This window comes from Solanum dulcamara, chromosome 2 (genome assembly GCF_947179165.1).
Source record: "Solanum dulcamara chromosome 2, daSolDulc1.2, whole genome shotgun sequence".
Taxonomy (NCBI): Eukaryota; Viridiplantae; Streptophyta; class Magnoliopsida; order Solanales; family Solanaceae; genus Solanum; species Solanum dulcamara.
Window position 1 is genome coordinate 82,425,598 of NC_077238.1, and position 13,738 is coordinate 82,439,335.

At 39.1% G+C, this 13,738-nt stretch overlaps 1 protein-coding gene across 1 annotated transcript; it reads left to right on the plus strand.

The window, feature by feature from the left end:
• The first annotated feature begins 11,451 nt into the window (after nt 1-11,451).
• Nucleotides 11,452-13,500, plus strand: LOC129881134 (probable aquaporin PIP2-2). Its single transcript, XM_055955496.1, has 4 exons — nt 11,452-11,910; nt 12,175-12,470; nt 12,693-12,833; nt 13,298-13,500. Exons 1-4 carry the CDS (start codon nt 11,601-11,603, stop codon nt 13,379-13,381), a joined length of 831 nt encoding a protein of 276 aa, XP_055811471.1. The 5' UTR covers nt 11,452-11,600; the 3' UTR covers nt 13,382-13,500.
• The last annotated feature ends 238 nt before the right edge of the window (nt 13,501-13,738 follow it).

A 13,738-nucleotide genomic window follows, 5' to 3' on the forward strand; every position in this document is an offset into this window, starting at 1 on the left:
TAAACATAATTAAAAGATGACATTATTCTTATAGATCTTGAAATTTGTTGTGTTAAAGAAATACTTTAGCATGTCTTCACCCGTGATCATAATATCCTAAACATTTGTTATGATTCGACGTACTTTTATTCTCACTCTTTATCACGAAATGTGTGTGATCAGAAGCACATATTTTATAGCCAAACTAAACTATGGTTTGTTCCTCGAATTCGTACAGGGCTTTCTTCAATCTGCATAATTATGTTACTCCCTTTCATATCACATCTGGATGCCATCATCATAATAAAAATTCTGACTTTGTCAGTGATTGCTAATTATGAAGTATCAATACAATCTTAACATAAAACATGGATAGTTAAGTTGTGGGGTGGTTAATAATTATTTAAAGTTGTGAATATTTCCGAACAAAATGATCAAAAAGTGTCATTTAAATTAATTAAAGGTTAAATATGTTTAGTCCGGTATTTTAAAGATAAAAATTAGATTTATCACTATCAACCCAATAAAATATTTTTGAAAAATAAATAAATTTCGGATTGGGCTTTCTTTGAGCCCTTTATAAAGTGGTTAGTATACATAGGTAGAAACGGCATAAGGTAACCCCTTTTTGACACACTATTTAAATTATAGTCATTGCATAATATATTTAAAGTTTAACCATATATACAAACTGAAACCGAGCGCTTCATATTGGTTTCAGTACTACCAAAGCATAACTTTCTCCCTTAGTTTTAAGTTCAAACGAGTTATTGATTTTTCGGGTTTGAAGTTTTGAACTGTTAAAGTCGAATTTTTACCCATAAGTCTAAAGTTTGAATTGTGTCAAAACTTCAGATACGAAGGTTCATATCTAAAAGTTCATATTCGAAGTTCGAAACATTAGAATGGAAGTCCAAAGTTTGTTTATAAGTCAACTAAGTATTACCTACTTTGTAAATTTGACTATGTTTTAAATAGTGGTCCAAAGTTTGATTATAAGGCAACTACGGATTACCTACTTTGTAATTTTGACTACGTTTTAAATAGTGGTCTTTTTTTTTTTTTTTTCGGGAATAGACCCTACACGAGGCTCCCACCTCTCGTGCGCGGCCAGGGGTTAAGCCGCTCACCCCCAAGCTGTATTATACATAAAACAGAAAAAAATACAAGGAGGGGGCATAGACCTAACCTCCAATCCTATGGTGGTTCATAAGCCGGCCATCCTACTAAGGTCAGCCAACTCATTCCCGATACATGCACACGAAAAGAAAACCTAGAAACTATGCACTTAAAGGAGAGGACTCCTCTCGACACAAAGAAACTAGGAAAGCATAAATAAGGGGGGGACACTGTAATTGGGTGCTCAATTCAAGGGTGCAAGATGAAATAGTAAATCATGGAGGCTTTTTAATCCGTTTGGTCTTCCTCCGTCTGAAGCTGGGCAGGCCGACTCTATCTAGCATGTAGTATCCTCGAGTATCAGGAGGTAGCTGCTGGAGGGTGGTGTAGTGGCCTGGAGTGGTAAGAATGTGACTGTGCTTGGAGAGAGCATCCGCAGTGAAGTTTGCCTCCCTGTATACATGCCTACAAGAAAAGAAAGCAAATAATTTGGAAATAACAACAAGGTCATGAGTTACCTGGTAAAGGCTCCACGGAGGTTTCGTTTGATGATTGATCCATTTAGTGAGCAACTCCGAGTCAACTTCTAGGATAACGTGCTGAAAGCCCTTTTGAATGCACCATTTAAGCCCATAAACTGCCGCCTCTAGTTCGGCTTGATTGTTGGTTCCCTCCCCTAACGGTATGGCATAGGCGAAGATGAATTTACCCATGTGATCTCTTAAGATTCCACCCCCCCCCCCCAGTTGGCCCTGGATTACCCAACGCACTGCCGTCAGTGTTCAGCTTGACGAAACCTAGTTGTGGCTTAATTCACGAGACTTGGGTGATCTTCATCTCATGAGTACACTTATCTATACAGGAGATGGTGTGGATCCAGTTCGAGGGCCAATGGATATAGGGGTACGCGACTCTAAGGAGATTTGAGATGTCCTTGAAAATTGCAAATTTCACTCTCGCCAAACTAGAACTCTTCCCCCCGTATTTGCTCGCGCACCTATTCTTCCACAAATTCCAACATATAAATATTGGGGTGGAGTGAAGGATAAGTTTGTGAGCTTCTGTGCGGTACTTGCGAAGCCACCAACTCATAACAAGAGGTTTGAGGGGTGTGGCTTCATGCCTTATGCCTAGGGAATCTGAGAAGTAGCGCCAAATATTCCTAGCGAATTGGCCAGTGCTGAAAATGTGCTCTATGGTATCCGGACCTGGAATATGGCAGCAACAACATGGAGTGGAATCATAGCCGAATGCAGTTAGCTTTTCCTCCGTTGGCAGCTTGCCTCTAAAAGCCCTCCACAACAAAAAAGAGCATTTAAAGGGGATGTTTTTGTGCCAAGTGTAATAGTCGGAAAATGTCTTGGTCCGGTGTTCCCTGACAACCTGCCATGCCGAGGAACATGTGAAGTTCCCATTGGTGTTAGGCTTCCAAATGGCCTGATCGGGTGTGTTTCCTTGCATCTGAATTGTGGAAGAAGTAATGAGAGGGACGAGTTGCACTGGTGCCAACTGATTTAGCATATCGATGTTCCATTGCCCATTTATAAGAAAATCAGCCACCCTCGCGTTGCTTGCGTTTCCCAATTCCTGCCTATAGTTGGTTAAGGGGCCGATACCTAGCCAATCGTCCCACCAAAAATAACACGAACCCGAGTGAAGCCTCCATTGAATGTGAGGTTCAGCAATGTGTTTGTTGTGCATCATGTGTTTCCATACAAGCGACTGGCCAGAATGGAATTTTTTTCTGATGGGGTTGGCTCTCTGACAGTATTTGGCTCTAAGGAACTCACCCCACAACGTTGGTTTAGCTCTAAAGATCCACCATTGCTTGAGCTGGAGAGATTTACACACATCTGTAGTTCTCCTCAACCCAATACCTCCTTCGTCATATGGATAACAAAGTTTTTTCCATGAAGCCCAATGGTATTTTTTCTTGTTATCCTTCCACCCCCAGAAAAAATCAGCGGTGACTCTCTCAATCTGTTTGAGAGTAGTACGGGGGGGAGTAATGGCCGAAAGAAGGTGAATGGGGAGCGACTGAAATACGTATTTCACGAGTGTAGCTCTACCGCCGTAGCTGAGGATTTTGGAGTGCCACCCTCTAATTCTGTTGACAACCTTAGAGACCATGTTCGTGTAGTACATGACTCTTTGCCTGCCAATGTACAGAGGACATCCTAAGTAGGTGATGGGACTATGCTTCTGAGTGAAACCCATAACCTGTTTCACCGTTTCCACATTGTCTTGGAGTGCATTGGGATGCATCATGAAGTGGCTCTTATTTTTGTTTATAAGCTGCCCCGATGTCTTTTCATACAGAGTCAAGGTCTTCATGATAATTTGAAGAATTTCCCTCCTTCCGGAGGAAAAGATGATAACGTCATCCGCAAAACTCAAATGGTTAATTTGTGGGCCTCTTTTCTTCATATAAAAACCATGATAGAAGTGGTAATTATGAAGACTATTCAACATTCTGGAAAGCACCTCCGCTCCCAAAATGAATAAAGCGGGAGCAAGAGGATCACCCTATTTGAGCCCTCTGGTGGAATGGAAAAAACCATGTCTAGATCCATTAATAATAACAAAGTACCAATTGTTAGACATGATTCGCCAAATCATATCAATAAAGGTCTCACCGAAGCCCATCCTTCTCAGTACCAGACAAGTATAAGACCAGGAGACTCTATCATATGCTTTGGCCATGTCTAACTTGATAACCACGTTGTCACCAATAACGGGCTTTCTGATATCGTGGATAATCTCCTGTGCTAGCATGATATTTTCGGAGATGCTTCTTCCTTTTACAAATCCAGATTGATTGGGAGAAATAAGAACGGGAAGAATCGGTGCAAGCCTGGGGCTAATGAGTTTTGATATGATCTTATTGGTGAAGTTACTAAGACTAATGGGTCTATAGTCAGAGAGTGTGTTGGGGTGATCTACCTTAGGGAGCAAGACCAAACAAGCATGAGAAAAGAATTTAGGCATAGCATACCCTCCGAAGAAAGAAGTAATGACTGCTAGTAGGTCCTCCGAAATAATCTCCCAGCAAGTTTGGAAGAATTTTCCATTCATACCATCTGGACCAGCTGCAGAGTTAGGATTCATGGAGAAGACCACATGTTTCAATTCTTCAATGGTAGGCGTGGCTTGAAGGATTTCATTTTGAGCATCTGTGATTATTCTAGGAATGTAATTCAAGATGTTCTCCGGAATCGGAGATTGATCACCTGTGAATATTTGCTGAAAATGATCGCAAGCTGCTCTAGCAATGTGCTCGTCGCCCTGAATCCAATCCCCTTCTTCGTTAGTAACCTTGTGAATGAAAAGTCGCCTTCTCCTACCACGGATTAAAGCATGGAAATACTTAGTGTTAGCATCTCCATCATTGAACCAATGTAGCTGAGTTTTTTGTTTGAGAATGTTTTCTTCAATTTTAAGAAATCTGATGTATTCGGAGTTGAGAGCATGCAATTGCATCCTATTCTCTTCATTATTGGATACTATCAGATTTTCTTCGGCGATTTTCACTAGTTCTTCATATTCCCTAACCTTGGCAAAAATGTCGCCGAATTCCACTCGCGACCATTTGCTAAGTGTGGAGGAAAGCCTTTTCATTTTTTGGTGAAAGGACCACATTGGGTTCCCTGTCATGGGTCTGTCCCAACAGGACTCTACAGTTTTGAGAAAAGTAGGGTTATCCACCCAACAGTTCAAGAATTTAAAATATTTAATAGTGGAATCCTGTCTTTCATTCATTTCTATAAGTAGAGGGTTATGGTCAGAACCAGTAGAGGGGAGATGGGTGACTGAAGTGTGAGGCATAGCGGCTAACCAGTTATCGGACACCATAGCTCTATCGAGTCGCTTTCATATTCTTTTATGCATATCTCGTTGATTACACCAAGTGTAGTCTGAGCCATGATACCCCAAATCTGTTAGGCCACATGCTTCAATAACGCTAATGAATTCAAAGCTTTTGTTCATGTTGTAAGGGATTCCACCTAGTTTGTCATTCGTGGAGGTGATGACATTGAAGTCCCCAACTGTGCACCATGGAAGGTTAGTGGAAGCGTGATGCATAAGTCTATCCCAAAGCGGTCTTCTAAGAGTATCTTTGCATTTTCCATAAACAAATGTCATGAGAAATGCACTTTGATGCTCTACATGTTTCATCTCGCAAGTTATCTGTTGGTCGTCAACGTCGATAACTTTATAATCAACATCCTGTGTCCAGAAGATCCAAATCTTACCATTAGGATTGCACACGGACCTATCCATACCAAGGTTGATTCCAAAGCTTTGGAGATGAACATTGTTAGAGAAAGGTTCTAGGATGGAGATTATGGACATTTGGTGGATATGTGTGAGCGACTTAAGTCTATCTATGACGCCTTTGGTATTGATTCCCCTAGCATTCCATATAATTGTGCTAATCATTGATGGGATCTAAGGTTACGGAGCCTAGTGTTTGGTCTGTTACTAGGAGCATGAATAGTAGTAATTTTAGGATTGTGGTGAACCCCTGTAGGTGATAATCCTTGCTCACTAGCTAGTTGGTTCATTTCATCGTTCGTGATTTTAGTCGTGATCCTAGAAGGTGCAGCTGTACTATTTGATAGTTCAACAGTCTCTTCTTCATCCTCTAACCCAACCTCACTTTGAAAGTCTTTGTCATATTCATCCTCCGAGTGTATAACACCATATTCATCATCACTATCAGGAGCTGAGATCTGAGCCTCCTTAAAAGTGCATAGGATGTTGATGGCATTTTCAGGTTGCATAAGAGGAGCTGCTTGAATATTCAAAGGGGTAAGGTTAAGAGGATCTTCACCACCAAGATCTGGGCTTCTAATTGGGGTGGTCTGATCTAGGAGGACATACTTAGAGCAAAAGTTTGAAACCACCTTACCAATTGTATCGTTTTCAACTCTATCAGCAGCAGTGTTTGTAGTGGTAGAGGTTGAAACTTCGTTTTGCTTTTCTAATTTCTTCTTTCTAGCTCTCTTTCTCCTTAGATTTTTAAAGTTACTAGGACTAGTTGAGAATTCTATATCATTAGTGTTGGAAATGTCTTGTTGTTTGGTGATAGAAACTTGCACTTGGTGGGAACAAGGACTAGGCACATGGTCACTTGAGGTTGTGCTGAAACTGTAGCCATTAATTGGGTCATTTTTAGCCCTCTCAATGTGACCAACCCTTTGTTTTTGGTGCTGAAAAGTTGTAAGTGTAGGTGCCATAGGCTGAACATTTTGTTCTTTCAATCTAGGAGCTGGACCACCTTCTAAAACCTGATTGGGCATATTTTGCTGCATATTCTCCTTCCAAGGAATAGCAGAATTAGCACCTACAGCCTGCCTAGTTTCATTGGAGAGGACAGCTTCAGAAACTCCCAAATCATGCCATATTTCTTGCAAATCTGAAGCTACAATCTGGCTCAAGATCTGCTGATTATGAGGCTGAGAATGGCCTGAGGAACTGCCTATTTCCTGAGTGGAAATATGGCCAATTACAGGTGCAGGTCCTTGCACTTGGTTGGGACTAGGACTAGGGGTTGGATCACTTGAGAATGTGCTGAAGTTATAGGCATGGTGTTGGTATTTTTCAGCATTTTTAATGTGACTCTCACCATGTCTGTGGTGCTGGAATGGTATGGGATTAGGGGCTAGGGCTTGCACCTTTTTTTCTTTCAAGTTAGAGAGTGAAATAGCACCCAAGACCTGTAAATTTTCTTTTACAGAGACAGCAACACCCTGTCCCAGTAACTGCAGGTTTTGGGACTGAATAGGGGCATCATTCTTGGCATTTTCCTGCGGGGGATTAGGAGTAACTGAGAACCCTAACTTTTGTGCATTGACAAAGTCCATTTTGTCCACTTGCTTGGAAGAAAAGTGTTGAATATTTGAAGTGGTAGCAGGGGCTCTAAGGTCATTCCTAGGGTCAACCATAGGGTTCTCATGCAAAACATGAGACAAATCCCCCCCACTGGACACCCCATCCTGCAGGTTAGTTGGTTTCTCCTGAATACCATCCTTTCCTCCATCAACTTCAGAATCAGCCAATACATTAAAAGTAATGTTCGGGGAGCCATGGGGGATTGGGAGCATTGAGTCAATACCTGATTGTCGCTCGCGATGTCCATGAATTGCATCAGTACCTGTATTCTTGGTTTGGGTGGGTTTATATACCTGATGAGTGTTTCCTTGTACCTTCTGGGTGTTCTGCATAGTTTGGGTCTTACCTTTGAAGTTTCTTTTCTTTTGGGTTTCCCATTGTTCATTTGAAATTTGATTTTTGTTTGTATTGGTTGATTGTTCCTTAGCCTTGCCTCTTTCTTCCTGAGATGTGGTGGTAGATATTTCTGGTGGTACCTGTTTCCTGAAACTTACAGCATTAGTTAAGACAATAGGAGTAGAGATCATACCTGTGTGTTTTGTCAACGCATCTTTGCTTAGCTCTTCTTCCTTGTCTTTGGCCTTGTTGCGTTCTGCATCTCTTCTGTTGATGGGGCATGCAAGAGGAGTATGGCCTTGGTGTTTGCAATAGGCACAATAAAGGGGGACATCTTCATATTCGATTTCCTGCCATCTACCTTCTCCATTTGGATCATCATTTTCATCGAATCCAATCCAAACACTTTGGATTCTAGGCTTTGTGATGTCCATTTGGACTTTTGCTTTTGCTACGCTCCCCCTTGTCTTTTGCATAAAGGCCATGTCCAAGTGCAACACTTGTCCCACGTCCGCAAGAAAGAGCGTAACAAATTCTTTATGGAAGCAATGCCATGGGAGCTCCGGAAGTATGACCCAAACGGGAAGAATGGGGGTTTCATAATTTGGATCGAAAGTAGGGGTCCAAACTTGAAACCGCATAAAGACACCGTCAATGTACATACGCTTGCTATCTAAAATGATGGCTCTATCATGTTCATTATCAAGGTCAATGTATATGTGTCTAGAGTTGAAGTGGGTAATCTTGACCTTGCCCCTTAGTTCAGTTTGGGTAATAAATTTCTTTCGAATAATCTCCATCTTGGGCATAGGGCTGTAAAACTTGCCTATGAGTGTATACTTACAGGATTCAGCCATCTTAATCATGTAATCATCTCTCTTAAACATGATGGCCGGACATCCCTGTTTTGTAGCTCTTTTCGGAGGTGATAGGTCTATTTTAGTTTCGGTACCGACTTGTCTAATCCTAAGTCTTGTGGCTAAGGATTGCATTATGATGGGCGGAGGGGGGTGGTTAGTAGTGGTGGGTTTATTGTTGGGAGGTTTAGTTGTTGGAGGTATAGCACTGGGGGTTAGGGAAACTATAGGTACTTTAGTGATTTTAGGGTCGAATTTTTCAAAATTGGATGAAATGGTAGGGAAGTTTGAGACTGTGGGGTGTTTGGTAGTTTTGAGACCATTGGAGGTACAAGGAGTGTCCGAATTAGTGGCATGATTAACTAATACAGCGTCGGACCTTAATTCACTGTTTTCGTGTCTATTGGTAGGAGTTGCAATTTTGGAATTTGAGTTCGGGGTATCTAAAAATTGTGTTTTTTGGTTTAAAATGTTCGTATTGGAATGAGGGTCGTTCTGGTTTATAGAATTGCTTTGGGCGTTCAACGGAGTGGTGATTCCGGTGATTCTTTGAGGAATTCTAACACTAGCAGTAATGTTTGAAATGGTGGGATGGTCGTTTTCCTTAGCATTTTGTTCATGAGGTGTATTTGGATGCTGGGGAGTACCATTGAATTGAAAAGGAATTTTGTCGGTCACCGGAGCTCCGGCGCAACCACTGTCAGCATGTATTGTCAAATTGGAAACCTCAGAATTGAAATTCGATGGGTTCGAGACCTTACCTGATGGGGCTTTTTGGATGGTTGGATTCCTGTCATCATTCTGAACAATTTGGCATTGCCAATTTCTGAATCGGATTCCCGCCGCTTCGCCGCCTCCGGCCAGTGGAAGCGTAACCCTAATTCCCAAATTCGAATCGTTAGAGAGTGAATTCAATGGGTCTTTTGGGATTTCTGTGTTCTTCGTTGCATCGTGGTCAAAACCCATTGGAAAATTTATATTTTCGTCGACATTCGCAGTGCCGCCGCCGCCGCCGGAATTCTTGCAGCCGCCTGAATCCTTTGAACTGATATTTGACAAGATTGGTAATGAATTTGATGGAGATTTTTGTATGGTTGTATTCGTGTTGAGCTCCTCTACACTTTGGCATTGGTCTTGAAGTTCGAATGTCACCGGAACTCCGGCGTCGAGGTTCAACAGTAGAGTGTCGGCGACTCCGTCATCTATTGGGGCTGGGCTTTTACTATGAGGGGCGCACTGAGGTGGGAAACCAACCCCAGGTGGTGCGCCAACTTGAATACCATCGGCGGGCGTACAAAAGACATCCCGATTGGCCGGCGACTCGCCGGAGTTTCGCTGGACAGTCGCGGCTTCATTTCTCTCGATTGCCTCGCTGAAATTGCTTGATTTTCGGATATGCTGTAGCTGAGATGTTGTTCTAACATTCTCAATTGGTGGTTTATCAAAACAATTCACAGAATTGGAGCTAGAATCGATTTCTCGTTCAGTGATCGCGTCTGGTTTTTCAATATTCCCGGGGCTTTGGATGTCCGATTGAGACGATTCTTGAAGAGTTTTGCTTAGTCGAAGATTGTATAGTTCTCTGGACTGATCCGGTGGCTTGAAAAGTTCTGTCGGCGGCGATGATGCCATTCCGACAGAGTTGTTGTTGTTTGTAACGGCTATATTTTTAGGGGGGCTTGTACTTAGAAGATAATTAGAGCATCTCTCTCTTTTTTTTTTTTTTTTAAATAGTGGTCTTAAAAACAACTATTTGTGCACTTCAGACTATAGTATAGCACACTATATTGATGTATTGCAAATAAATTCATAGTCTAATTGCAAATAATACATTAGTTCTAGTTGTATCCAACAAACTTATAACACCAAACAAATAAAGACGAGTCTAAAATGTTTAGTCAATTTATTTTTTGGCCATTATTAAAGATTTCATTCAAACAATAAACCAAAGAAAATACTCCTTCTAAATGTTGTCATAAAAGCTTGGACCCTTGTCTCGAGCGAAAATACAATGTATCTGAAAACTCGAGATTATAAATGCAAAATATATATTATATTACTTATGTGTGTGTATGAAGCTAACAAATTTTCTATTGCAAGTTGTGTTTTTTTTTCTTCTTTTTTTCGTATTGCAAGTTATGTTTCAACTGTCTTTTTCAAGTATTTAGAATTCCTCTTCTCATTATTTGAATTATTTAGAGCTGTCTACTTCTTGTATTTAATTATATGCTATCATTAACTCATTGGTAGGTTTATATTAATTCCATGTTTGTCTACTTGAATGTTGCTTCTCTGTATTTCATGTCATGTTTTTGTTAAGATATTTTACACTTTTTGATTGAATTTCTTAGTTTAAAGGAGAAAAAAAAATGGGATAAGAGCCGCCAGAAAATTACAATATGTTTAAATAGGATAAAAATAATTTTGTTCGTTATATATAAACTGTTGAATCTCTTATGAGAAAAACTAGTTTAGTGATCGAGGAGTTCAAAGTTTGATTTAGGTCACATTTTAGTACTTTTTTGAATCCTTTTGTAACAGTGTAAACTTGATGGGTTGAACTAAATTTGGACGGATAAAAATGAGTTGAGTTTATAAATAAACGGATCATCAACCCGTCCAAAAGAAGGGTTGAGATGAACTAAGTCAAGATGGACTAAATAATGGGTCATAATTCAAGCCGCTAAACACTACTCCCTCTGTCCATATTTATTTGTTCACTATGCTAAAAATAGATGTGAGATTTCACTGGGTTGTTGTTGTTGTTATTGTTGTTGTATGCTAAAAATAGATGTCCAACAATACTTGTCCAATTTATAAAATCAAGAGATAATTTTACACTTAATTCCTAATTTACCCTCATCATTAATTATAGTCATTTCCCTATTACATTTTTCAAGACATTATATTTATTATATTCAAAGGGTGATATGATAAAATTATCCTTTTATTTATGATTTCTTAAAAAGTGTGCAAAATCAAAAGTGGACAAGTATTGTTGGATGGAAAGAGTAATAATATTTTTTCCTTTATTATGACTATATATGATATATCAAACAAGAAAATCTTTTAAAAAAATATTTTAATAAGATTTCTCACGAGTCAGCTTAAGTTACATATTCAATCTAAATCATCTAGACTATTAGATTAGTTGAATTGAATGGTTTAAAATGAACTACTTAATAAATGAAAACGATTGAACGAGTCGTGTTATTATAAACTAATTTTGTCATTTCTAATCTCTTGTATAAACTTTTGATCCTGTCACTGAACGAAAGTAAAGTGGAACCAAGTCAACAGCCAAATATTGATTATTATTTTTTGTTTATATTAAGTCCACCTTCCACCTATATTTTTCAAACCATACAAATTTTATGTAAACCATATTCTCTCTTAAATTATAACAACAAAATAATGAAAGATGAAGTGAGTAGTTCATTGCCGGAGCAAAGTTCATTTCAGGCAAAGAACTACCATGAGCCTCCGCCAGCGCCATTCATCGGCGCGGCGGAGTTGAAGAAATGGTCCTTGTATAGGGCCTTGGTTGCTGAGTTTGTAGCAACTCTTTTGTTACTTTACATTGGAGTGTTGACAAAAATTGGATATAAGAGTGAAAGAGCAAAGAATATTGATGATCCATGTAGTGGAGTTGGGCTTCTTGGTATTGCTTGGGCCTTTGGTGGCATGGTTTTCATTCTTGTATTTTGCACTGCTGGCATTTCTGGTGAGTTTTCTCTCATTTGTTTAGACAAATGTGGCAAATGAACGAGTTGGATTAAACTTGGACGGGTCAAAACACATCAAGTCAATAAGAAGTAAAAACATGAGCTACTTTGTAATTAAAAAAAATAGTCATTATTATAGAGTTTCAAATTTAACAGATGTTCTGAAATTTCACATGTGAGTCGTTTATGACTTCAGGAGAATGGTTATTTTTCACTTATATGATCCATATTTAACTGATATTTTACTTTTGGAATTATTGTAGGTGGTCATATTAATCCAGCAGTGACTTTTGGACTATTCCTTTCTAGGAAAATATCTCTAATAAGAGGGCTATTGTACATTATAGTTCAATATTTGGGAGCCATTTGTGGTGTTGCTCTAGTGAAGGCCATTAATAAATCTAACTACGAATTCTACGGTGGTGGCGTTAACATGGTCTCACCTGGCTATAGTAAGGGTGTCGCGTTGTTTGCAGAGATGATCGGAACTTTTGTTCTTGTTTACACGATTTTATCGACCACTGACTCTAAGAGGAATGCTAGAGACTCACATGTTCCTGTAAGTAATAGTTCCTTTGAGTTTAACTTCTACATATTGACGTTCTTAACATGACCTCAATTGTTGTCGTTTAGTTGACTTACCTATGCTTGTTTGAACACCATGATTAATCCTATGTTTTTTATATTTGACCACATGGAAGGTTCTCGAATTTAAGTTACTAAGTATACATATGATAGTCTGTTCAGTCAAACTTCTATAATGTATACAATGTTATTGTAGGTGTTAGCACCTCTACCAATTGGATTTGTAGTGTTTCTGGTTCACTTGGCCACAATCCCAATCACTGGCACAGGGATCAACCCTGCTAGAAGTCTTGGAGCTGCTGTGATCTACAATCATAACAAAGCATGGAAAGACCTTGTAAGTCCCCCCTCCCCTCTTGGTTTAGTAATAACAACGTAACGTGTGGGTCAGACGCACAATACGAGTTTTAAAAGCGAATTCAAAATATTTATGAGTTTCCACAACGATCTTAAATTAATATACGAGAATAATTGAGTTCATTGTCAAATAATTTTTACTTTGTTTCTCACCTGGTGTTTGCTACTCGCATTGAAGCCCAATTTAATTATAATTCGTGCTGAAAAGTTTCACGCGTGGAGAAAAGCTATAACAAGGTGACTCATATCTAGAGTTCGAATCGAATACTTTGATTCAGGATGAATGAGTATTTAATACTCCACTACAATCTTTGTTAGATTAATTGACTCTTTAATACATATACCTAGAATTTAATTACGTATATATGTTAAATATTACTACTTTTTATACATAAATATTACATCGTACAACGATTTTTTATTTTTTTTGGTTTTGTTTTACAGGGGATCTTTTCTGGAGGACCTTTCACAGGAGCAATTATTGCAGCAATCTACCAATTAATAATGAGGGGATGCAAGTGGAGATGAAAGCTTTTGGTTCTAATGCCAAAAAAATGGGATAATGTGTTTGTGATTTATGAAGTTTAGTTTGTGGAAACAATGTTGATTTATGTGGTTTTGATTGCATTATTCAGCTCAAATTTGAATCTTTTGCAAGCAATTCTTTTTACCTTTGTAAAGGATTATAAGTATCTAAATAATCGGGCCAGTTAAAATGAGTTTAGTTAATAAATAAATGTGTTAGAGCTAAAATAAATTAGGTTAAAAAGTGTAAAATAATGTGTCATATAGCCTAATTCGTTCTACTATATTAGATAGGTGAATTTCAAATACCTTACTAAATAGATGGGACCAGTGTCCTTTTTGTAGCCATGAATCATATGT

Excerpts from the sequence above, each read along its gene's own strand:
- LOC129881134 (XM_055955496.1), top strand. The coding sequence starts at position 11,601 with ATGAAAGATGAAGTGAGTAGTTCATTGCCGGAGCAAAGTTCATTTCAG. Across the intron at positions 11,911-12,174 it reads TTGCACTGCTGGCATTTCTG|GTGGTCATATTAATCCAGCA; the intron begins GTGAGTTTTCTC and ends GAATTATTGTAG. Across the intron at positions 12,471-12,692 it reads CTAGAGACTCACATGTTCCT|GTGTTAGCACCTCTACCAAT; the intron begins GTAAGTAATAGT and ends ATGTTATTGTAG.